The 27,118-nt window shown below is 37.1% G+C and overlaps 1 protein-coding gene across 5 annotated transcripts in view; it reads left to right on the top strand.

The window, feature by feature from the left end:
• Dync2h1 (dynein cytoplasmic 2 heavy chain 1) overlaps positions 1-27,118 on the top strand; it is a 277,230-nt gene that overhangs the window by 114,160 nt on the left and 135,952 nt on the right. For 3 of the 5 annotated variants that reach the window (XM_045144805.1, XM_004661894.3, XR_006636108.1), the window contains exons 60-69: positions 5,617-5,703; positions 9,697-9,823; positions 10,490-10,631; positions 11,508-11,617; positions 13,779-13,799; positions 15,040-15,138; positions 18,763-18,886; positions 20,442-20,605; positions 21,935-22,054; positions 23,805-23,939. In XM_045144805.1, the coding sequence (XP_045000740.1) occupies positions 5,617-5,703; positions 9,697-9,823; positions 10,490-10,631; positions 11,508-11,617; positions 13,779-13,799; positions 15,040-15,138; positions 18,763-18,886; positions 20,442-20,605; positions 21,935-22,054; positions 23,805-23,939 (1,129 nt within the window). Of the gene's footprint in view, positions 1-5,616; positions 5,704-9,696; positions 9,824-10,489; positions 10,632-11,507; positions 11,618-12,518; positions 12,584-13,778; positions 13,800-15,039; positions 15,139-18,762; positions 18,887-20,441; positions 20,606-21,934; positions 22,055-23,804; positions 23,940-27,118 lie in introns of those variants that run through there. The other 2 variants (XM_004661895.3, XR_006636109.1) reach the window with 2 other exon arrangements.

The following is a 27,118-nucleotide window of genomic DNA, read 5'->3' as shown; positions in this document are numbered from 1 at the left end:
ACAGACAATAAACCATGGTATTCCCCCCCGCCCCACTTTCTCCTTCATAACTCTGCTCTCTATCATATCCCTCCCCTCTCTCCATTAGTCTTTCTTTTAATTTGATGTCATCATCCTTTTCTCCTATTATGAAAGACTTGTGTAGGTATTGCTAGGCACCACGAGGTCCTGGATATTGAGGCCAATTTCTGTCCTGACAGTTATATATAAAGAGTGATACCCTTCCTTTGCCTCTTACATTCTTTATGCCACCTCTTCCACAATATACCCTCAGCCTTGGTGGGTGTGAGATGTTTTAGCGCTGGGTACTCCTCCATCCCTTCTTCTCAGCACTGCGCTGCCTTTTGCGTTATTCCAGTGGTCATCACCATTTGAAAAGAGAAGCTTCTCTAACCAGAAGTGATAGTAGCATTAATATATGAGTATGAACATTAAGTGTAGTGCTTTCAGGGCAATTTGGTGAGAGTAATATATGCATTTATCCAGACAAGAGCAGGCTTTATACCCCTAAGGCTCATGACCTCCCCTGCCATAGGCTTTTGATTAGGTTTTCAGTACCAGGCACATATTCTATCCCATAGAGTAGGCCTTCAGTCCAATTAGAGAACATTTGGTTTAACCCAGAGCAGACATGCCACTGTTGCACTCATTCAGTCATTTTGCCTCTCTGGCCAAACTTGAGGTTTCCAGTGTCCACTGTTTTCATTGCTGATGACTTCTGTCTCCCATAAGACTGCATATAGTACCATTTATTCCAGCATTCAATTGACTAGGCTACAGGGAGAAAGTTTTCTGCTCAACACCAGCTTGAGTTCTCAGTGACTTTGTAGCTTAGGCATGTGAGTTCTTCAGCAATAGTATCTTACCATCTCTTTCTCAGGGGAAACCAAGGGCCTTGGCAATAGCCTGTAATGTTTTGGAGGCAAAAGGGATCACTGTGGCCAACAACTCACTGGAAAGTATCCCATCCCTGGCACCGAAAATTTCTTGTAACAATGTATGGCTTCTGGATATGCCATTATTCAAAAAAGTAGGTTTTACTATATCTTGTTGAGAATATCTTGAATTTTGATTGACCCTCCACCCTACCCTTCTTTTATACAGTCTCTTCCCCTGACCTCACTTAGGCCTTTCCCCTCCCTGTAATCTGTTCTACATATGTGTGTGTGTGTGTGTGTATACACACACACACTATCTTCCCTTTAAGTCCTTCCTTGTCCTAACTCCCTTATAGCCTTTTTCTAGCTTATAGGCTTCTGCTACTGAATTTTGGTTTCAGATAACACACAAGTCTATACATTTGTAGCTAGGATCCACAAATAAGAGAGAACATGTGACATTTGGCTTTCTTGGCCTGGGTAACCTCACTTAGTGTAATTCTTTCCAGATTGATCCATTTCCCTGCAAATGTTATTTTTCTTTACTGCTGAATAGAACTCCATTGTGTAGATGTACCACATCTTTATTGACCATTCATCTGTGGATGGACGTCTAGGCTCGTTCCATTTCCTAGCTATTGTGACTAGAACAGCAATAAACATGGTTGTGCAGGTATCTCTAAGGTAGTGAGAAGAGTCATTAGGATATGTGCCTAGGAGTACTATAGCTGGATCATATGGCAAATCTATTTTTAGCTGTCTCAAGAACCTCCACACTGGTTCCCACAATGGCTGTACCAGATTACATTTCCACCAACAGTGCAGAAAGGTTCCCCTTTTACCACATTCTTGCCAACATTTATTGTCATTTGTTTTCTTGATGGTAGCCATTCTGACAGGAGAGAGATGGAATCTCAGAGTAGTTTTAATTTGCAGTTCCCTGATTGGAGATTGGTCTGTAATTTTCTTTTCTTGCTCTGTCTTGGCCTGGTTTTGGTATGAGGGTAAAGCTGGCTTCATAGAAGGAGTTTGGTAGAATTCCTTCCTTTTCTATTTTATGGAAAAGTTTGAGAAGCATTGGTATTAATTCTTCCATGAAAGCCTGGTAAAATGTGCCAGTGAGTCCAACTGGGCATGGGCTATTTTAGTTGGGCGACTTTATTACTGCTTGGGTCTTGGTACTTGCTATAAGTCTATTTAAATGGTTTATCCAACAATACACTGCCTCCAGGTGGTGTTAATTCCCAAATCTCCATCAGCTGGGAACCTAGCATTCAGAACACCTAAATTTATGGGGGACACCTGAATCAAACCAGTACATTCTGCCCCTGGCACCCATAAACTGATAACCATATGTGATGTTAAATGCAATACATTCATCCAACTTTAAAAGTCCACATAGTTTTTATCAATTCCCATAATGTTCATACATTCCCATAATCAATGGTCATTTAACTGAGCCATAATACTAAAAAAAATAACCTCAAAAGCCCCATACTGGCACAGAGCAAACATTCATACTGCAAAAGATGGCACTGGACATAGCAAAGAAATATTCAACCAATACAAGATTTAAACAGGGCAAACATCAAATTCTGTAGTTCCAAGTCCAACAACTCTAATCAATGACAATTCCCCAAGTCCTATAATTCTAACCAGCAACAAGTCACTGGTATTCCAATTTCGCCCCTCCACCTAGGCTACTCACAATCCTGGAAAACATCATGGGAAGCAGTTCACATAAAGAATTTTTTTTTTTCTGGGCCATATCTCTTTGCTCATACCAGTTCATTTCTATGCAGTGTGACCCTGCACAGCTTCTCAGGACGTGGCCATCACAGCAAGCTTCTCACACTTCTTACACTGCTAGCCCAGTCCAAGCAAAGGTCTTTCTCACCCTCATAAGCCAAACCTCACAGTTCCTAGTTCTTGCTGTATTCAGGTCTTTAAACTTTGATCAGAATAGTCCATCAAGCTGTACTTATAGCACTGCAAGGCATCTCCTAGGCCAAGGCTTCAAATCCTTCCACATTCCTCTTGATAATCTGCTCCAAATGGCCAAAGCCACATAGTCAGGTGTATAGCAGCAACCCCACTCCTTGGTACCACTTTACCCTTGCAGTCAGGTTCACATTGCTGGTAGAAATCACCCAACCAAGAGCAGCTTCTGGGAAAAAGAGGTTTATTTTGGCTTGTAGGCTGAGGTGAAGCTCCATGATGGCAGGAGAAAATGATGGCATGAGCAGAGGGTGAACATCACCCCCTGGCCCACATAAGGTGGACAATAGCAACAGGAGAGTGTGCCAAGTACTGGCAAGGGGGAGCTGGCTATAATACCCATAAACCCGCCCCACACAATACACTGCCTTCAGGAGGTGTTAATTTCCAGATCTCCATCAGCTGGGAAACTTAGCATTCAAAACACCTAAGTTTATGGGGGACACCTGAATCAAACCACAAGAGCAAGCAAGCCCCTTTCCTTCAGTAATTTTTTTTTCTGGGCCTGTCCTATTAAGTTGGCTGAGGATTAGGAAATTCAGGACTGAAGATACCTGTAGAAAACAGTACCACACATTTCTTTGCAAACATCAGATCCCAAAGCACTTAGGTTTCAGAGTGGTTGGTTACGTCCTTCTATAGACTCACTATGGAAATGAGCCCTCTCCTTGTTTTTAAACATTTTCAGTTTACTTGTAAATGAACTACTCTATCTCTTTCAATTCATGTGGCTGTAAAGTTCTATTCAGACAGGATGATACATAGTTTAAAGAGATTATTTTTCTATTATACATCTTCCCAATCCCTGCTTTTCTTTCAGTGTGCTTCTTTTAAGATCAATATCAATATTTTTTTGATGAGACTCCCAGGAAATACTGTCTCACCCTTACTTTCTTCTTTCCTATTATACTTCAATAAATGAGTATCTGCTCAGTGTGGCGAGGGCAGGTGCATGCCAGATCAAATCTGAGGCTGTCAGTCTCCTAGGAAGAGGAGGTTGGAAGGTAGTAGGCTTGTTTTTTATTTCATCAGAAACCCCTAAAAGTTTTTTTTATTAGAACTCTCAAACTAATCTTCTAATATGTTTTTATGTCTGCTTTTCACAATTTTAGTGTTCTAATGGTAATTATGTAATATTTGTACAAAATTTTTATTCTGTGGGGACTCTTGGTCAGGACTCTTTCTGTCTTTTATGCACATGTCAGCTAAAACAAGTTTTCACTTCATTTGTCTTATGTTTTATTTTTAAATATTTATTTTATTTGCAAGTGAGGAGGAAAGAGAGAGAGAGAGAGAGAGAGAGAGAGAGAGAGAGTGAGGGAAGACAAGAGAGAATTGGAATGCTAGGACCTCTAGCTGCTCCAAACAAACTCCAGATGCAAGCAGCAGTTTGTGCATCTGACTGTATGTGTGTACTGGGGAATTAAACCCTGGTCGCTAGGCTTTGTAGGCATGGGGCCATCTCTCCAGCCCTATTTTATGTTTTAGTTTCTTAAATGCCTCTTCCTGTTGTTGTACTGTTTTGTTTGTATTTCATTTTCCAGTGCTCTGTTAATTTCTTTTTATTATTCTGAAAACAAGATACCCTTTTTAATTTCTTTTTTTACTCTTAAGAAACATTTTATTTATTTATTTGAGAGACAGAGAGAGACAGGCAGAGAATGGACATGCCAAGAACTTCAAAGAAACTCACCTTCTAACTTCTGCCTCCCCAGTACTGAGATTAAAGGCTTGCACTGTCATGCCTGACACTGATGATTACCTTTTAAGATCCTTTCTGTATTTATTATTTTTTGTTCTTTCAAGGAAGGTTTCTTACTAAGTTGGATACTGGAAATCAGACAGGAAGCTGAGTGTGGTTTGGGCTCCCTGGCCTATTGATGATCAGTGGAAGACTGGGCATTTGAAGATAATTCCTCAGTGGGTACTTTTTTTGTTGGCAGGTGTCATTTCCTTTTTATTTAAGGAAGTGTTGTATCCTTGATATCTGGCATGACAGTGAGTTGATAGACTGGGGTGGGCCACCCGGTCTTGCTTCCTTGGTTGCCTTAAGAAGGAAGTTTGATTTCAGCAGGGATGGATTTTGAGGTCTGGCTCTGTCTGTCCACTTTTAAACAAAAAGTTTTGTTGCTTTCAGAGGTAGATGCTTTTGATGTGTTCAGAACATTGGAATTCTACTTAGTACCCCTTAGCTTCCTGTTTTTTGTGTTCTGACTTGTCAGTTACTACTTTAAAAATTTTGATTGAAATTTCTTTTTTGTCTCATGTTTTTATCTATTATTTTCTTTTTGTCATCTTTTTCTGTCTTTTGAAAACAAGGTAAATGAGTATGTCTAAGCTCACATTTTCAGCTAGAAATTTTTATGTACATGTATTATTTAATATGAATTCTAAGAAGTGATATATATTGAATTAAAAATACACTTTTTTTCCCTTTATGGTTTTTCTAGACAGGGTTGCACTCAGTCTAGCCCAGACTTACCTAGAACTCACTGTGTGGCCTCAAACTCTAGGCTATCCTCCTACCTGTGCCTCCCAAGTGCTGCGATTAAAGGTGTGTGCCACCACGCCTGGCTCAGGGATGCATTTTTAATTTTGATGTTTCTCAATTTGTATTTAAAAGCATTATTATACTGAACTGTGGGTGCTTTTCTCATATTCACTGCAAGATTATATTTTAAAGTGCTGCTGGTTTATGTTACATAAAATAGAATGAATTTTAACAGCAATCATATTTTAGGAATTTGAAGAAAACAGAAGAGAGGAAAAGGAAACTAGAGGATCTTCTTAGTTCGGTTGGCCAGAAGGTGTCAGAACTGAAGGAGAAGTAAGTGAAGTTTAAAATATACTCACTTAGCCAGGCTTGGTGGCACACACATTTAATCCCAGCACTTGGGGGACAGAGGTAGGAGGATTCTGTGAGTTTGAGACCACCCTGAGACTACACAGTGAGAGTTCTAGGTAAACCTGGGCTAGAGTAAAACCCTATCTAGTAAAACCAAAAAAGATAAAAAAAAAATCACTACATAGTGAATTCTGGATCAGCCTGGGCTACAATGAGCGTGTACCTCAAAACAACAAGAGAAAATAAAATAATAACAACAACAAAAAATACCTAAAATATACTCATTTAGGAGAGAGTGAGAGTGAATAAATGAGAGCCAGGCGTGGTAGCACATGCCTTTAATCTCAGTACTTGGGAGGCAGAGATAGGAGGATACCATGAGTTCGAGGCCATATAGACTATATAGTAAATTCCATGTCAGCCTGGACTAGAGTGAGACACTACCTTGAAAAACCAAAAAAAAAATAAAATAATTAAAAACAAAATAAAGAGACAGAGGGCGTGAGAGAAGGAGTGTGTGTGTGTGTGTGTTTGTGTGTGTGTGTGTGTGTGTGTGTGTGTGTGTGTGTGTGTGCGCGCATGCGCACACCAGGGCCTCTTGCTTCTCTGTATGGACTCCAGACACATATATTAGTTTCTCTGACTTTATGGGAGTACTGGGGAGTCACACCCAAGGCCCGCACATTTTGTAAGCAAGTGCCTGTAAGTGCTGAGCCATTTTTCCTGTATGTTAAATTTTGAAACAAATTTAGGTATTTGAAGCATTCCTCAACTGATGTTAAAGATTTTCAAATTCCCATTCATGACTCTACTATATTTACTTTCTCCTTTTTAGCTCACTCTATACTTGGAAAAAAATAGCTTCAGTATCAAATAGAAAATTATTTCTGTTATAAGACTAAAACCTCAGGTCCTAAACCAGAGTTTGTGCATATTGAAAAGAGCTCTACTACTTATACTTATACTACTTATAGCCCCAGATCATATGTCATATCATATTTTTATTATAGAAGGAAGAATTATACTAAGAAATTTATCAGATCAAAACTATGAACATTTTTCTTTATGATCAAGAAGCAATTCTTAAGCCAGGCGTGGTGGTGCACGCCTTTAATCCCAGCACTTGGGAGGCAGAGGTAGGAGGATCGCTGAGAGTTGGAGGCCACCCTGAGACTACAGAATGAATTCCCCCCCCACCAAAAAAAGAAGCAGTTCTTTCTATTTCTCTATGTATAGATATGTAATGGGGGTTTTGTGGTTTTTTTTTTTTTTTTTTTGGTTTTTTGATGTAGGGTCTCACTCTAGCTCAGGCTGACCTGGAATTCATTCTGTAGTCTCAGGGTGGCCTGGAACTCATGGGGATACTCCTACCTCTGCCTCCTGAGTGCTGGGATTAAAGGAGTGTACCACCACGCCCAGAAGATACATAAATATTTTTAAAGCTAGTGTTTTGAATATTTTATTTATTTACTTAACGGAAAAAGAGGGAGAGAGAGAGAGTGAATGGGCACGCCAGGGCCTCCAGCCACAGTAGATAAACTCCAGAAGTGTGTGCCCCCTTGTGTGTGGGTCCTGGGGAATCAAACCTGGGTCCTTTGGCTTTGTAGGCAAATGCCTTAATTGCTAAGCCATCCCTCCAGTCCTGAAGATATCTAAATGAGTAAATATATTCTTGAAAATATTGATACATATGCAGCTAAATACTGTATATATGTATGTATATATGTATGTATGTTGACTTTTGGAGAATTATTTTAAATAAACAAATCAAACCAACACAGAAATACCAAGTTCATAAGCCCAGTGTTTTCAGTGTTCCTAAACAATTTGTAAATTTAGTAATAGAAAATAGAAATCATGGTTTCTTCCACAAAGTATTATTAGGAAAGTATAATGAAAACAAACATCATTTGTGCCATTATATACTCATAGCCAATACTTCATATTCACCCAAACTATAACCAGCTGTGTTGGACAGTTAATGACAGCAGTGTTTCAGTTTTGTTTTTTAGGTCTTGTGTCTTTTGTACTAGACACTTTATACATCTACCTGTAGCCCTTTAAGCATTGCTGAGAGGTAGACATAATATTTTGTATGTTAGACAAGAATGGCTTATTTGACCAGATGGCAAATTACTAAATCAGAATTAGCTACTATATTTGACTAACTTCATAAATTCCAATTCCTATATATATACTATGTGATCAATGCTTTAGAAAGATTATGACAACAACTTTTTGAGTTAACTTTAAGTAAAACAGAATGGCACTTTCCACTTGACACAATTATTACATGGCTACACAATTAATACCAAGAATGAGACAATTCTGGCTTAACTGACTCTGGGCTGAAGGTCAGTAATATTTTCTTACATATCAATAAAAAATAAGGGAATTGAGTCCCAAACATGGTCCATCAATTTCTCAGTGCTGGGAATTGAACACTGTGCTATGTGTGAGTTAGCAAATGTTCTGTCAGTGAGCCTATATCCTAAGCCCTTGGTCTCTTAATTTTAGTTTTCACTTACAAAATTACAGACACATTTAGCATTTTTATGTAACTACATAAGTATGAAAATTGATTTAACTTAACAAGTATTTATTGTAGTACCACATGCAATGTGGAGTATATATTGTTGTGGTAAACAAAGTTGTAGTATTTTTATTTCTAGGTCCTGAAGATCAGTGCCACCCAACAGAACTTTTTCAAATACTGGAAATATTCTGTAATATATACTGTCTACAGTAGTAGTAAATACACATATGTGATCACTGAGCACTTGCAGTTTGTGTGATAAGACTAAGCAATTAAAATTTAGGGGCTGGAGAGATGTGATTAAGGGCACTATCTTGCAAAGCCTAATGGCTGAGGTTTTATTCCCCAGTGCCCAAATCCAGATGCATAGAGTAGCACATGTTTGTAGCAGCAAGAGGCCCTGGCATGTCCATTTTCTTTCTTTCTGTGTGTGTGTGTGTGTGTGTGTGTGTGTCTGCTTGCAAATAAACAAATTTTAAAAAATGATTTATTTATCTTTAAATAAGTAGCCACATATGGTTAGTGAGCACCACAATGGGCAAGTCAGTTCTAGACATTTGTGTCCAGAAGAAAGAGAAGGCAATGAATATACTGTTAAAATGCCTTGAAGTGGTAGAATTTAACATCAGATATATCTGTATATAAATTTTAAATTCCACACTGCTGATTGGTGAGACTTGTCTTTAGTCTAATTTTCCTTATCTATAATGTAAGAAATGGAAGAGTTTGAACTGTTGCTGTGAGTTAAATCAGGTTCTATTATTTGATGCATAGTAAAATCCTTAGTATATACTAGCACTTAAATATTTGTTGCCTAATGAAAAATATTAAGTAATATTGCTATATTTAGTAAAATAATAAAATGAACTCTGGCAAATGGACCCTAAGGGAGATATTATAATTTATATAAATTTTCAATTTGTATTTCTGGTTGATAGATATTTGAGGAGTTTAGGCTGAATGGTGAGATAAAGATACAGGATTGGGTGGAAGATATTCCAGGCAAATGTAATGTTCTGAAGAACAGATAAAAGTTATGACATTTTCTGGTAATATAAAATTTTTCATATTTTAATACCTAGTTTTTCTAATTAGAATAGAGAAGTAAAGTAGAAAGATAGAATGGCTCAGTCTTAGGACAGGGTCTTGAATACCATATTGAGAAATGAGAATGTTAGGATGTGGAAAACATGTCTACTATTTGTAGTAAAGATGATTTTTGATTTGTTTTATGCTAAAGATCAAACCTAACATCTTGTGCCTGGTAACATTCTATCACTGAGCTGCATCCCCAGCAAGAATGATGTACTTGAGGTGTATGTGTTGGTATGTTTGTGTGTTTTATTAATGATCTTTTATGCACAAAATATCCTCAGGGTTAAGTCATGAAATATTTCTTCAGTATTTTTGTTTTTAAATCTGTTTTGATGTTTTCATAGATTTCAGAGCAGAACTTCAGAAGCTGCTAAGCTTGAAGCTGAAGTTAGCAAAGCCCAAGAGACTATCAGAGCTGCAGAGGTCTTGATCAGCCAGCTTGACAGGGAGCACAGGAGGTGGAACACACAGGTGAGCTGCAGAGTCCTGCTTCTAGAAAACACTGGAAGCTTCTGATGTAGCTGTTGAGAGAGAAATATTCATTATCTTGTAGCTAGCTTTGGGCAGATATCCTAAAAATAAATAGTCCCTAAGGAAATGTATTTAAAAAAAATTTTTTTGTTATTTTTATTTATTTATTTGAGAGCAACTAACAGAGAGAAAAAGAGGCAGAGAGAAAGAGGGAGAGCGAATGGGCCTGTCAGGGCTTCCAGCTACTGCAAATGAACTCCAGACACGTACGCCCCCTTGTACATCTGGCTAACGTGGGTCCTGGGGAGTCGAGCCTCGAATCAGGGTCCTTAGGCTTTACAGGCAAGCGCTTAACCGCTAAGCCATCTCTCCAGCCCAAGTTAATGGATTTTATAGCAAAGTGTCTTTCTATGAAAGTGTTACAGGAAATTACCCTTTCCCCTTTTTATTTGTCTATATTACTGAGGGAGAAGAGCCGGGAAGGAAATGGGCTGATGGAAATCTAGCACCCCCTGAAGATTGCTAGAATTTTCTTTCACAACAGGAACTAAGGACTCAACACTATTGGCCATTTTTTCTTCTTTAAATGTTCTATTATCTCAGTATTGTTAGCCTTATTTTAACACATCCATTGCTTCCTTGTGAGTATGTTTCACTCTTTTTCAGGTTGCAGAGATATCGGAGGAATTAGCTACTCTTCCTAAAAGAGCTCAGCTAGCTGCTGCATTCATCACCTACCTTTCTGCTGCACCAGAATGTCTTAGAAAGAGCTGTCTGGAGGAGTGGACCAAGTCAGCTGGCCTTGACAGTTAGCATTGACTTACTTGTGAATTAGAAATTTTACTATACCAGCAGTATGCCTTCTACTTCTATTATTTTATTTTATTTTTTAAAGGGAAATGTTCTATGGATTACTTTGATTTGACACACTTCACAGATCTTTTAGAAATTGCTTTGTTACTGTGTTTTCTATTCACAAAACACTGTAAGAAACCAAGATCACTAAATTATTTTTGATGCTGCATAAATGTAGCTTAGCATTTTATTCTTAAAGTAATTTCATATTGACAAAGTGAGTAGTAGGGATTTTAAATTTTCTAGTGCATTTTGTGGTTTTCATAAAATTATCATGGCTGTGAAGCCTTCACTCAAGGAATATGATTCAAGTTTTATTTTTTCTACATTTTTAATTTGTTTTCTTTTTTGAAGGAAAGGAAACATTTTGTGGACCTTTTTGTGTGTGGCAGTTTAAAGTTATAAGTTTTTTTTTAATGTCAGTAATTAAAAAAATATATGTATATATGGTGAGAGAGAGAGAGAGAGAGAGAGAGAGAGAGAGAGAATATGAATGAGTGAGTGAGTGAGTGTGGGTGCCCCAGGCCCTCTTACCACTGCAAAATAAACTCCAGATACATGCTCTACTTTTGTGCATCTGGCTTATGTGGGTATTAGGAAATCAATCCCAGGTGGTTAGGCTTTTCAGGCAAGTACCTTAAATGCTGTGCAATCTCTCCAATCCCATTTTCTATTTTTAGAACATTTTCTTCTTGTTTTTGTGTTCTAAATGGATAGGATAGATTTCCAGTTAAGGATTGTCATAGGACTTATGCTTCACTATATTTGAAGTTGATTTATTTTCTTCCTTCTTACTATAGTAAACTATTTGATACTGTTAATTTTCCAGAATTTGATCTCAGGAAATTTCTTTGTACTGAAAGTGAGCAGTTAATTTGGAAGAGTGAAGGCCTGCCATCAGATGACCTCTCCATTGAAAATGCTCTTGTTATATTACAGGTAATTGGTTTATCTCAGGAAAATTTTCTTCTGAAGCTCACTTCAGAAAATATATGCTTAACATTGTGAAGCTTTTGAAGTTACTCTTTTTTTTTAGCCACATAAAAGGGAGAATAATTAAAATTCATTTATGAATGGATACCTTAGTAAACATATGTAATTAAAATCCATATGTGAATAGAAATACTAATAATTTTTTACTTTATTTATTTATTAGAGATAGAGAAGATAGCTAGATAGATAGCTGACTAGCTACTAGCTAGATAAACTGATTATGGATGTGTCAGGACCCTTTGGCAATTGCAGTTGAACTTCAGATACATGTACTACTTTGTGCATTTGGCTTTATTTGGGTACTGGGAAGATGAACCCAGGCCATCAGGATTTGCAGACAAGTACCTTTAATTGCTGAGCCATCTCCTCTGCCTGCAGCTTAAGTTTTATTTGTCTTTATCTAAGTTTGCCATTTTTTAAAGTCAAGAATCTATAGTCATTTTAGAAAAAATGGGAAAGAAATATATATTCTTTTAAATAATTGAGATGCCATGTGGTTGGGACTAGCTTCATAACTCAAATGACATTACCAGGAAATTTCTCTTGTTTTAAGAGAGAGATTCATTCTGAGATATGTTCTTTGTACCTTTCATTAGCAATAGTGATTATTGACTCCAGGTTTACCATTTTCTAAGTGTTAAGCCAGATTGAAAAAATACTACTCTCCTTCCCCTGCCCACTCTCCAGCATGTTAGACTTCTAAAAGGCTCTTTAGCATCAGTTACCTGCTCAGCATTTCAGTACAATCCCAGGTGACCAATCACCCCATCTAAAAAATATTATATATGGGGTGTGTAGGGCAAGCCCTTCATTGTAGATCCTCTTTCTCTTTCTCTCCCTTTCCTAGCAACTTGTTTCTCTTTCGCTTTCTACCACTGGAGATGCCACATGCCACAATCTTGGCCCAGTATTGTAAGCTACAAATATATGAGTCATTCTCACTATCTCTTTAAGTTTGAATTTTTTAAAACTTTTTTTAATGATTTATTTTTTAAAAATTTATTTATTAGAGAGTCTGTGTGTGTAAGAATGGGCATGGCAGGGCTTCTAGCCACTGCAAACAAGCTCTAGACACATGCGTCGCCATGTGCATCTGGCTTAGGTGGGACCTGGAGAATCGAACCTGGGTCCTTAGGCTTTGCAGGTATGCACCTTAGTCACTAAGCCATCTCCCCAACCTCATCTCTTTAGTTTTTAATTATGTAATCAAATACAGTTTTTATATCCTTCAAGAATCATTACATTTCACTACATTCATTTCCAGTGGCTTTATTTCTGGCTCATCATCATTATGTACCTGGTAAAAATGTATAGCAGCAAGCATATTCCCCCTCACCATCACTTGTTTTCCCATTCGTGGAGTAATCTCCTTAAAATTTTCATCTGACTATATTGTCTCAACTAGTATGTTTCAGTGATCCTCCACTGACTGCCGTTTGACAGTGTCATAATCATTGGGTATGGCAGAGCTTTTCTGACCAGACCCTAGAGTACTTCTGCCATTTCCTTTTTATAACTCCCACTTATTTATAACCCAGCAATGCTAAACATGGAAGTTTTCAATAACTGCAAGCTTTTGCATTCCTTTTCAAACATGGTATTTGTTTTGCCAACAATGCCTTTACTACTTTGCGTTGCTAATTTGACTTGAATTGATTGCTGTGGCCTACCCCAGCTCCTCTGAGTCCTTTGGTAGAATCTTGTGTATCTCTTAGCCATGGAATTTTCATTTCTGCCTCTTTATTGAATATGATGTCAGTGAGAGTAAAGGAATGTATCTGATTAATTTCTGTATTTGACTTGTATTTCTGTAGTTATCTAACATGGTAGGTCAAAGAATGAATGAATGCATAAATCATTACATGAACTAATGTATAGAATGGCATCATTTTAAATATATTATAATTTGTTAAATGTAAATATTAGCTACATTTTTTGAAAAACCAATAAAATGTACTACAGATATATATATTTCTAAATCTCTGAACAGAATTAAATGACTATGAAAGTTAACTTCTGAGTATCCTTTATATTTGCTAAGAATACCATCCTTGTTAAAAAAAAAAGGGTTTTAAAATATTGCTACCTGTTTTTATTTCTGCATCAGATCATTGGTTTGAAATCATGGGTAAGAGCACTTTCTATTTTTTAAGTAATTCCTTTCATAGTTTGGTAAAATCTACTAGAATTGTGAAATGTTTGCTATTAATTACTAGCAAAGAAGTGGATCTAAAACCTGTGGTAACACAGAAGAGATTGTTTAGTAGCAAGTCATTTGGCTAGGAATAGAACATTTATATGATGGAAGAGTCACTTAAGTTAAATTGCCAGAAATTGATGCTGGGTAAAGATTATCTAGTGGTGTGCCGTAAAGGGAAGTGTGGTTGGAGGAGCCCACTGTGGGTGTGAAGAAACATGAGCTCTTTGACTACAGTAAATCTTGAACTAAAGGTGATATATCACCACATGCCAGCAATTGTAAACAGTGTTGAAAATGGAAAGCTGTTCTTCTGCAGAATAGGGAGTTCTCATCACCTCCTTGCCTCCTGATGTGCCATGGAAGGAACATGTATTGTTATTATGTATATTCCAGTTCTAAATTTTCATTTTTTTATGTTCATTTTTAGGAGGAAAATTAACTCATTGTAAACTTACTGAGGTTAATTAGTGCAATACATTGTATAAATACTTGTTCTTTAAATCTTTACCAACAGTCTACACTTTTTCTTTTCTTCCTTTTTTTTTTCTAGATAGGATCTCACTGTAGCCCAAACTAACATGGAATTCAGTATGGAGTCTCAGGGTGGCCTCAAACTCATAGCGATCCTTCTACCCCTGCCTCCTGAGTGCTGGGATTAAAGGCATGCTCACCATGCCTGGCCTGCATTTTCTTTTTGAAGACACTTATTCTTGTAATGGATATGTACTACTTTAAAAGAAACAAATGTCTTAAATATAGCTATATGGATAGCTATTTGATTATCTCATTAATCTTTTTAATAAATTTTTTATGCTCTGTTTAACCAAAGGATACATGGAGTTAATAAATAATTGGACAGCATGCTTTGAAATGCTAAAAGGAATAGTACAGTGGCTTAGACTACTGATGTATGTTTTGTGTTATTGCATAGTAGATAGGACTATGTTCACTTTATTCTGGTTAAATTTAATTACTCCAATATTAGCTGCTAGTCATTGGAAGTTTATTAATATGCCTTCTATTATAGTTGTACACTGTACCTTTGTTTCTTCCTTGTGATTGTGTGCTACAGAACCAGTAAAGATCAATTAGCAATTCATAAGCTTTAGACATTTTTTAAATGAAAACATCATTATTTTAAAAATAAGTTCTCTCTTTTTTCAACTAGAGTCGGGTGTGCCCATTTCTTATAGATCCCTCTTCCCAAGCAACAGAGTGGTTAAAGACACATTTGAAAGACTCACGTTTGGAAATCATTAATCAACAGGTATGTAGCTTAGGTAGTATCTTATAATGAAAATAACTGAATGTATACTTAGGAGACAGCTCGTCAAGTTTAAGCCCTACAAATAACTTTCTTTGAGATCTAGAAAAATAAATGTAATTTTCTTAAGCTTCAATTTTTTAATTTGTAGGAAAGGGACAAGAACATTTATTGGGTACTAAGTATTCCTTTAAGACCTGGAGTTTAACATTGAGTTATTCTAGCTCCTCCTTGAAAAGATGACACTTTTGTAGGTTAGATAGTCAAACATTTATACTAGTTATCATTACTGACATAGCTACAATGTGCTGATATTAAAGAGTAACTAACCTAGCTTAGAAAGTAAGAGGACTTCTGTCCTTTTACCTTATTTATAGCTTTCCTGAAGTGTTTCTCATTATTTCCTGTCTGGCTTTGATATTTTGACATTTTGGTCAGTAACATGTCATTGTAGTCTTGTTGCTAGGGATTTCCTACTATCATAGTTATCTTGCTGAGGAAGTTATCTCTGATCAAACTTGAAGTTTTTTCTTATTAGTTATGTATACAGTGTGTATGCAGCCATGTAGGTATCCTTGTTACCCGCCTCCCCATCCTCCTTGTTCCACAGGGACTGTCCTCATTGGGGAATGTGGGTTGTGCTTTGTAGGGTTAGCTATGAGTTATGGGTAAGAGGCAATGTCTGTGTGCATAATATCCCAACATGTGCCTCTAACAATCTTTCCACCCCTCTTCTGCAAATTTCCCTGAGCCATGTTGGGTTTATTTTAGGTCTGCTTCAGTGATGAGGTCTTGGGAGCCTCTGTGTCTCTGGATATCTGCTTTGGTAGGAATTGAGTGTTCTCTGTGTCTATCTCCTACCCTTGTGCTGGTACCAGATTCACCAAGAAAGCACCACTCTTGCTCATTTCTTCAATTACTTTTGGTTTCAGCTAAGATCTTGGTGAGTTGCAATGAGCTGCTTTTCTTCTCAGGATCTGCATCTATCCAAAAAAGAGAAGCAAATTCCCCAGTGGAGAGTGAAGTCAGCACCAGATAAATGGGATGACCATTATTATTTTAGAGAGAATTTAATAGGTACAGGCCCTCGTACAGTCCACAATTGGTGAGAGTTTGATAATGGAGATTGGGCTTGTTTTTTGGATATGGTTCTGACTTGTTTCACAGAACCAGCTATAGGTTCTGTTCCATAGAGTGGGTTAGTTAGCCAAAATTTGAAGTTTTTATAAGGCTTAATATATGATTACTTCTTTAGGTGTTTGAAAAATTACCATGAAAATTTACTTTTTTAGTATAAAGAAAATATATAACTTTTTTGTGGTAAGAATAATTGAAAAATTAGATAATCTATAAGATAAAGTCATAGGGTTAGGTTACAGGGATATGCCCTGAGTAATATGTTTGTGAGTGATTTTTGTGAAGATCAGAGATTACTCACACACACCTGGGAAGTATAACCTTTGCACACTTGTTTGTGTAGGATAGTTCCTCGGCTACAAACCTGTTCAGCTCATAATTTATTATAGGATATACAGATACTCCTATAGGCAACATTGGTGTATCTGTGGAGTAAACTCAACTAAACATGGAAATGATACAGTAGAGACATAGTGTCCATGAAGAAGATGCTGATGCATATGGGTCTGATGAGTAGACTTGCAGGACTGGAAGGTGCTCTGGGGAAGGCAGAGGGTGGCAGCAAGTATGACACCTACAGATGGAAACTAGACAAAACATTTTCTTTCTTTTAATCTTTATTTTATAAACTTCAAATATATTCTGAATTTTTTTGTAAGAAACTAAGATTCAGATGCCCAGGCCTGTAAAAGATCAGAATCATCAATATCCTTGTCTCTTCCTCCACATGTATCTTCCTAGAAAACTTTCAGAAGCAGTAACACACCTCTGGCCATTTGTGTTGTCAGTGCCTTTCTCCGGAGGACTTCTTAAAGGTCTTGCCAAGGCTGTTATACTGCTAATTTGTTTTTAGTTAGTTTAAGGAATGCATTTCAAAAGTAATGATAAAAGTATGACATAGGAAATATATAAACCAGGAACATAATCCTGTAGTATTATCAACAAGCATGAGGTACTGAACACAGTTATCCATGCTGTACTTGCAGTGAACAGTTCCATAGCTTGTTTACACCGTAGCTTTTTTTATACTACAAAACCTCTGAGTGCTAGGCTGTACTGACAACCACAATGTCGTTAGCCAATAAGGGTTTTTTTTTTCATTTTTTAAAAATTTTAATTTGTTTTTAATTAGCATACAAGTCATCAGATATCGTGATAGTATTTTCAGATAAAAATTTCTTTTAGTTAGTTGTCTTCACCCTCATGCCCCTGCCTCATCATCTCCCCTCCTACTTTTATATCACATGTGTCCTTTTCCTCTTCACTGGCATCACTCTATCCTCTCTTAGCCTCTTTTGTAGATTTTTAGGTTTTACCCATAATTTACCCCATCTCACTTGCTTTCTCCTTGCTGGGGCAAAATACCTGACTAGAAACAACTTAGGGAATGAGTTTGTTTTGGCTTACAGTATCAGAGGGTAGAGCCTACCATGAAGGGGAAAGCTGGGCAGGAACAGGAAGCTGCTGTCACATCATGATACTGGCAAGGAGGAAGTGGAGAGAGAGCAAGCAGCACTTCAGCCTCCCCCTCTCCCCCATACACATTTCCTTCAGCAGGTTCAACCACTTTCTAGACTACCACTATCAGCTGGGGATTGAGTATTGGGGTATTTTACATTCAAACTATCACAACTCCATTTATTTACACATACATAAATATTATAAGCTAAGGTTCAGTTTTGGTCTTTCTCAGTTTGAGTCACTTTTGTTTATTATAATGTCATGGGAAAACACACACACACATACACACGTTGTTGGCTGAAATCTTTTGTGGTATGTCATATGTGACTGTGGTTTTTTCCTTTAGTATTTATTATACCAAACATTACATTTGTTTTCATCTCACTTGCTAGGCAGAAAACCTCAAAGTTCTTAGTTGGTTATAGACTTTCAGTTAACCTTGTCACATCAAGAAGAGCTGATCTGGAATTCATTATCTTGCCTCTTCCCACTTACTCAGTGTTCGATTTACAGCATAAAGTAGTTCCTATTAAGAATTAATTATGTATTTCACATAGAGTTTGAAATTTTATTTCTGTTACAATCTGTAATTATAGTAGAAAATTCAAGATGAGCTTTTGTAGTGTGGTGGAAATGAAAAATTGTTAATCACAGCTATATAGTTTCACATATGTAAGGTAAGAAATTTCTAGTTCTCTGCTGTCAAAAATAGTTGTTAAGTTAACTGTACTATGCTTTATACTTAAAACTTAGTAAAGAGAACTGAGCATAAGTTATTTGGATTTTTGTTACAAAAATTATTTTTAAAATCCTTCTATTTCTTATTTATATATTTAAATTATGAAACATTTAAGATAATGTATTCAATTAAAATAATTCATTCAAAGTACTTTCTAATTGAAAGCAATCATGAGTAATTTGAATTATTAATACTATGGTTTATATCATTCATATTATTCCCATTATCTATAAGCACCTTGGTAAGCATTGAGATGAGGGAACTAAAGTGTGTTCTTTTTGTTCTCGTAGGATAGTAACTTCATCACTGCTCTTGAGTTGGCAGTGCGTTTTGGGAAAACCCTCATTATACAAGAGGTGGATGGAGTGGAACCCGTTCTTTATCCGTTGTTGAGACGAGATCTGGTTGCTCAAGGTAAATACTTAAGTTTCTAGGAAAAGTCTCTAATTTTACTTATTTATTTCTATTGATGATTTTAATGCATGTATACAATGTATTTTCATCATAATCCCCTCTTATTAGCTCCTCTTCTTCCCTCTCTCCATTCTCCATTGAACCCCTTCTTCTCAACTAGTCTCTCTTCTACTTTGATGTCTTTTTGCCCCCTTTTTGTGGATGGACCACTTAGTCTAATGAGGTTTGCCTGCATGAGCATGGGTAGGGGTTATTTACCAATCTTTGTGGGTTCTACCAGTGGCTACACCACTGCAGAGAATGTCACCAACTTCCCCAGTCACCATTAATGGCCTATAACTTTCCTTTCATCATACTTAATGAAATGTTGATGAGCCCAGTATTGTTAGGTTCTTGTGCAGGTATCAACAGTTGCTGTGAGGTCACAAATGTAGTGACCACTTCACAGCACTCCTCCCCATCGTCTAGCTCTTATTCTTTCTACCCCCAGTTCTGTAATATTCCTAAGGCTTGGAAGAGTTAAAATAATAATGAATATCTGGTACATATACACAACGGAGTTGTATTCTACTGTAAAGAAAAATTGATGATGAAATTGCCAGTTTCCTGCAAGGAAAATGGATGGATCTGGAAAAGAATATGCTAAATCAAGTAATCCAGGGTCTGAAAGAGCATGTTCTCTGTCGTATGTGAAATATGCTAAATGAAGTAACCCACATTCAGAAGACAAATGGTGTGGGTTCTCTCTCCTGTGTGCAATACTAGTTTCAGAGTTTTAGGTATGTATGAAACTGGAGTGAGCATCATCAGGTCAGGAAGCTGGGAATGGACCATGATTCCCTATTTTTGAACTTGGCAAAGAAGTTACACTAAGCACATTTTATGAGACCTGTTTCATTGGAATCATGCGAGACATGGGAAACCCTCTCAAGTAAGAGAACACAGGGTTTAAAGGAACAAAGAGAAATGGCAAGGCTTATGCTTTACTTCAATGAGCTGATTTCTAGTGGTACTCTGTGATCAGAGTGACATACTTTATACCTGAGAGTACCACTAGAAATCAGCTCATTGCACAGATCAGTGCTATTGATTATGAGAAATTTCACCTGTGGTTGGTAGATAGCTGTGAAATTGCATTAGATTTGTTCATCTATGGGAGAGCTGACAGTCATTTGCAGTTCTATGAATATGCAGAATATAGGTACTAGAGGCAAAAATTGATTTACAACTGTGAGGGTTACATTCAAAGTTCCTCTTTGAAAGACCTATCATTCATACCTAGTCAGCTGCTTCCTGTTTTTGACAATGAAAATCAGCTATTTTGGAATATTGATGCCTTACTCAATATAAGTAGATATTCCTTTGATGCTTCTATATGTGAGTGCTGGTTACTAGAGCATTGAGAAGAAGTCAGAACGTGTAACTGTTACTGTCTTTTAGACTGTATTAAAAATCTGATGATGATTTACAATGACTTAAAAATCTTATTTTCAAAGCTCATGTAGCACTATACAAAAATCCAGGCCAACTATTTATATGTGTGTGTTTTCAATAGGACCACGTTATGTGGTACAAATAGGTGACAAAGTTATTGACTACAATGAAGATTTCCGTCTTTTTTTATCAACAAGAAACCCCAATCCCTTTATTCCACCGGATGCAGCTTCTATTGTTACTGAGGTAAACTTTACCACAACGAGAAGTGGATTACGAGGGCAGGTATGTAAAACTGATTACCATTTACATGGGAATTTGTTGTACTTGTTAGATATTTGTATTATAAGTACATTTTTTCAAATTGATTAACATTTAAACTTTATACTTTGAAAATATGCTTGCTTGGAAAACATTCAGATTTATTTCACTCAAAATCTGTATTAGACATGCATGGTTGATTCTACCCGCCTCTTCTAACTGCTGCTGCTGCTGCTTCTTTCCTTAAATTCAGAGTGTGCTTTTCACCCATGATAGAAACTGAGAGAAGAATGGTTCCTGGAGATAAGAATAGTTGATTTCATTCTGGTTGAGTAAACTGAAAATTGCAGTTAACTGATATATTCAGATAGGTGTGGGACTTTGATTCCTGAGCAGTTTTTTTTTTTTTTTTTAGGCCTTGACCTCTGCATCTGAGAGTTCATTTACCTGCAAGTGGCTCATTACTTTTCAAAATTACTTCATGAGCTTAAAAATTATTTTCATGTGCATATTTTTATATATTACTCATTTTTCCTCTTAAAAGAATTGCCATTTGCTTTCAGTATCATATTTTTTAAACCCATCTTTCAATAATGATGTGCACATTTTCACACTTTTTTGTATTTTTTTAAATGAGAGAGAAAGAGCAAGAGACTGAGAGAGAATTGGCGTGCCAGGTCCTCCAGCCACTGTAATCAAATTCCAGATACGTGCACCGCCTTGTATGCATATGCAACCTTGTGTGCTTGTGTTACCTTGTGCATCTGGCTTATGTGGAACCTGGAGAGTCAAACAAGAGTCATTAGGCTTTGCAGGCAAACTGCTGGGCCATCTCTTCAGCTCTCATACTTTTTCCTTTATTGCAATTTTAAAGTGAGTCCTTCAAAATATTTTTTTATTATACTATAAGACTCATTGAATATGCATTTATGAATGATACCTTTTGACTGACTTGATACTTACTACAAATTAAAAGAATTGACAATTGCTTAATACTTGACAAAATTAATTCCAAGAATTGTTTTGTCTAGCTCCACAGTAATGGCTGAGGGCAGTGTAGTTTAGCAAGAACTATAGGCAATGTGTATACAGAAGATTTTTAACTATGTCTTAAACCAGTGTCATTTCTTATTTTAAATTTTCAAATTGTCATTTTTTAAACAGTATGTCAGGTTACAACTCTAATGGATATAATTTACATACTCTAAAATATATCAGTTCCTAGTAGGATTGGTATGTATAAATAGGTTCCTAGGGACATTGCTATTTGCCTAACATTTTGAGGGACAAACTTTCTTTGTTCAAATATCATAAGGCTTATTCATCGGAATTTTTATTATTTTCACTTTTAAGCTTTTGGCTTTAACCATACAACATGAAAAACCCGATTTAGAAGAACAGAAAACAAAACTATTACAACAGGAGGAAGATAAGAAAATACAGCTGGCCAAGCTTGAAGAATCTCTTTTAGAGGTAAGATTGGGATATTCAGAATGCTATTACCATATTAACTTTTCTTTTAGCAAACATAAGGTGTCTTTAAAAACTGAGGGGCTGTAGAGAGAGCTCATTGTTTAAAGGTGCTTGCTTGCAAAGTAGCATCCCTGGGTTCACTTTCTCCAGTATCCATTTAAAGACAGGTGCACAATGTGGCTGAAGTTTGGTTGCGGTGGCAGGAGGTCCTGGCATACCTCTTCTCTCTCTCTCTCTCTTTTCACCCTTGCAAATAAATAAATAAAGATATTTAAAAAATAAATAGTATCCTTACATTTTTTATTTTTACAAATGAATACTAGTATTCTAAAGTCAAAATTCAAATAGAAAACAAGAAGATATTTTTAGAATAAAGTCCGGAAGGAGTAATTATTAATTCTAACTGTAATATTTTATGTATTTTTGAAAATTTTGTACATATTTACATTGCATTTTGATAATAGAGATTCCATGATTCTCTCTTATACATCTCCCACTTCTTTTGAGCCCTTTCTTCTTACCTTCACACATTAGTGAGTACACGATTAAAGAGAATGACTCTTCCTTCCCCAGCAACCATTAACTACCAGTAGATCCTCAGGAATTGGTGGGCTCTGAAAAGCTCCTCCTCTTCTGTCTAGGGTGGAACGGTTACTGTCCATATCTTGTACAGGTCTTGAGCAGGTAACCAGAGCTGCCTGTGAGTTTCTGAGTACAATGGCTGTGTCATGTCCAGGCTAGAGAGTTCCAGAGCATTCCTCCCCACTCTACAGCTTGGACTTGTTTCTGTCTTCATTTCCTTGTTATTTCCTGAGCCTTGGAGTGGGGGGATGATATCTGGCTGAAGACTCAAATGTCACTTATTTTCAGCACTTTTGATGAGTTTATAAGACTCTGTGTTGGCTGCAGCCAACTGTACAAAGTAAGCTTTTCCAAGGATGAGTATAGTGTTCATGTAAGGGTACAAACATAAATAGGTAGAAGGCAGGTTAACAATACATCTGTTTTACACTAATAATCTGACACTGCATTGAGTATTATATGTGGTTAACTTAAAAATCATGAAGGTGCAATTTTGTATACTTTTTATTCTTTAAAAAATTTTATTTATCCATGTTGAGAGAGGGGGAGAAAGGGGCAGATAGAAAGTGGACACACCAGGGCATCCAGCCACTGTAAATGAACTCCAGACACATGCACTCCTTTGTGCATCTGGCTTATGTGGGTACTGGAGAATGGAACCTGAGCCCTTAGGCTTCACAGGTAAGCACCTTAACTGCTAAACCATCTCTTCAGCACCTACTTTTCATTCTTAATAGTTTGAGAAAGGTAATGAATATATGAAGCTTTGATAATGATGTATTTATTTATTTGTTTAATTTATTGAGAGACAGAGACTCAGGGGCAGGTAGAGAGAAAATAGCTGTGCCAGGCCCTTCAACCTTTGGTAACGAACTCCAGATGCATGTGCCATCTTGAGCATCTGGCTTATGTGGGTCCTGGGAAATTGAACTTGGATCTTCTGGCTTTGCTGGCATACACTTTAACTATTTAGCCATCTCTCTAGCCCAATGGTGCATATTTAATGTTTCTGTGTATTAACAGTGAAATGGAAAGACAGAAGTGTTGAAATTCTTTTGAAATAATCTAAGCATCATTAGATTAATGATAGTTAATAGGAACTTCCTTTAGCTGGGTATTTTAATATATGTAATCCTGTTTATATTATTTTGTTAATTTTTTTCTACAGACACTTGCTACATCTCAAGGCAATATTTTGGAAAATAAGGATTTGATTGAATCTTTGAATCAGACAAAAGCAAGCAGTGCCCTTATTCAAGACTCACTTAAGGAATCTTATATGCTACAGATTTCTCTTGATCAAGTAATTATTTTCTTTTTTAATGTGTGTGTGTGTGTGTGTTTTTTTATTTTTTTATTTTTTTTTTTATTTATTGGTTTGAGAAAGACAGACACAGAGAGAAAGACAGATAGAGGGAGAGAGAGAGAATGGGCACGCCAGGGCTTCCAGCCTCTGCAAACGAACTCCAGATGCATGCGCCCCCTTGTGCATCTGGCTAACGTGGGACCTGGGGAACTGAGCCTCGAACCGGGGTCCTTAGGCTTCACAGGCAAGCGCTTAACCGCTAAGCCATCTCTCCAGCCCCCCCCCCCTTTTTTTTTTTTGAGATAGGATCTCACTTTGGCCCAGGCTGACCTGAAATTATGTATGTAGATTCAGGGTGGCCTTGAACTCATGGTGATCCTCCTACCTCTGCCTCTTGAGTGCTGGGATTAAAGGTATGTGCCACCACACCCAGCTTGTGTGTAGTTTTTTAAGTGAGGTGTTCTTAAACATTTATGTTAATATGATAAAGCCTATAGAATCAAGACCTCAGGGTAAAGATTATATTGTAAAAGAAAGCCATTCAAATTTACCAGACCCTGTGATCTCATTTTTAATACTGTAGAGAGACAGTTGAGATGTTTTCCCCATTGAATGAAGGCTGTTGGTAAGTATTCGCTGGTGGGGGTCTATTGATTTATGTCACAATGTTATTTATGGTAATATGCAAATTTTTACTTAAAAATGAATATTTTCAAAAGTATCTTAGAGAATAGTTTTATCATTTGGGTTAGTAGCTTTACATTATTTTAATAAATAGACTACATAAATCAACTTGTAAAGGAAAAAGTTATATTTTGATTCACAGTTTGGGTATTTCAGCTCAAGGTCAGTTGGCTCCATTGATTTGGGGCCCGTGGCAGGGTAGCAGCATTATCACAGCAGGAACATGTGGTGAAAATTTTCACCTCATCTGGGGGGTGTGTGTGTGTGCGTGTTTGTGTATTACCTATATGTTTGTGTACATGTGTAAGTGTATACATGCACATGCATGAGAGATAGGGTTTTAGGGACCAGGATCTTTAGTTCCCTTTGAAGGCATTCTCTGAACAATACATTGCTTCCCTCTGGGCCCCACATATTAGGTTTCCCCACCATATAACAGTACCATGGAATGGGGGCCAAGTCTTTAACTTATGGGCCTTTGGGGATAGTCCAAATGTAACCTATATCACTTTTATTGGTTTGTTCTTTTATTTCTTCCTCCCACCCTCCCTCCTCTTCTCTTATAACTGTATCTGTTTAGCCTAGGTTGCTCTGGAACTTGGAGCAGTCCTATTGCCTCAGCCTCCCAAGTGTTAGGATTACAGGGCTAATTAGCAGGAATTTTCTTGTCAAGTTAAATATAGAAATTGGCTAATAAGCCATTATTTCCATTAAAAATGATTTTGTCCTATCTTTAGAGTGAATCCTATTAGGATGATGATCTGAACTAGTTTCATAGAAATGATTTTAAAATCTTTTTTTCTTTTGCTTTTTTGATGTTTCCTTTAGCAAAGTTTCAACCCTCCATCAGTATAATAGATCTTGCTCTCTCCTGCATGTGACAGAGTTATGTTGGAAGAAATCTGACAATCAAAGGAATTAATGCTACTGTGAGCTTCCCCACTCTAACCTCACTTGCATCTTCACTGCCATTCTTTAATTATTTCCTGTTTCCCCTCAATGACTTTCCAATATTTCTCTCACTACTTTCAGTCTTTCTTTGCCTTTTGCCATAAACTGTTAATATTTTCTTCACTTGAGAGAGAGTTTTGTTGAAACTAGAATAAAAACAAAAGTTAAAGCCTGATCCTAGTTCAACAGCTCCCTTCCCTGCCAAAGATAAACATTGCAAGTGTTATGATTGTAATTTTCTTTCAGAGAATTTTTGAACCTTTTATGCTTTCTCTTATTTAATAGATATTAATAAATTATCCATATAATTTTTATCAGTACCATATCCCAGTATTTTATCTTAAGGACCTAGAGAACTTTGTTCCATCTAGAACCTTAAGGCTGTGTAGTCTTGTGATCCTCCCATTTCTGTCATTGTTCAACCTCACTCAGAATGAAAGTTCCTGTAATTATGGCTGTGTGCTTACACTGAATAATGCTAGGTGGTTTTGCACTGGATAATGCTAGGTGGTTTGCTATACTAATGTGCATGCCTCTTAAGTCATATTCTCTTTCTTTATTCTAACACTATTCTGGTTTGGTACAATTGCTACCATCTAGTCTCAGTTTGAACCCTACTTCAGGCATAGCCTAGTAGTGTCATGCCCCGCCCTCCTGTGTACCTAAAGTACTGCTGTTTTGGAGTATAAATCTTCACTCGTATTCTCTGAATCTAACTGCTTACTGTTCCAGTCACCCTCTTTCCCCAAGTACTCTTGGTCCTCATTGAAAGAAACTACTTGTAACTACCATCTGAGACACAGAAAAGTATATCAAATATATTGGTGAGATGTGATGGTTTGTGCCCAGCTCCTAATCTAGAGATGATAGGATTGAGTTGGAGCCTTTGGAAGGTGGGTATGTTATGGTGGTGAAGCTCTTCTCAATGGGATGAGTAAGCACCCTTATAAAAGCAGCCTGAGGGAGCTTATTTGTACTTTCCATTATGAAAGGAATCACGAATCAGCTGTTTTGTGAACCAAATTCTATTAGGGCCTTAATTTGAACTTTCCAGCTTATAGAAATAGGAGAAGTGTGTGTAGGTAGTGTGCATATTTGTGTACATCTCTGCAGGCTCGTGTGTGTGTATGTGTTTGTAGGTGGAGTGCATATTTGTGTACATGTGTGCAGGTGCACATATGTGTGTTCATTTGTATGGAGGCCAGAAGTCAATGTCATATCTTTTCTCAATCACTCTCTCTCTTTTTTAAAAAGAAAGAAATATTGAATGAAGAATCTCTAGTAGAGCCTGACCTCCAACTACTTAGTCTGTACCTAGGCTTGCATTGAGCTGATGATAATTCTGTTATCTCTGCCTCCAGAGTGCTGGAATTGCCCTTGAGTCTTCAGTTACTCTCCACCTCCTTTATTGAGAGGGAGTTTCCCACTGAAGCCAGAGGTCACTGATGACACTAGATTAGCTAGCCAACAAGGCCCAGAGCTCATCCTGCTACTGTCTCCCCTATGCAGAGGATTCTTAGCACAGACTGCCATGCCCAGCT

Source organism: Jaculus jaculus, chromosome 3 (assembly GCF_020740685.1).
Source record: "Jaculus jaculus isolate mJacJac1 chromosome 3, mJacJac1.mat.Y.cur, whole genome shotgun sequence".
Lineage (NCBI taxonomy): Eukaryota > Metazoa > Chordata > Mammalia > Rodentia > Dipodidae > Jaculus > Jaculus jaculus.
This window is presented reverse-complemented; position numbering and strand designations above follow the sequence as displayed.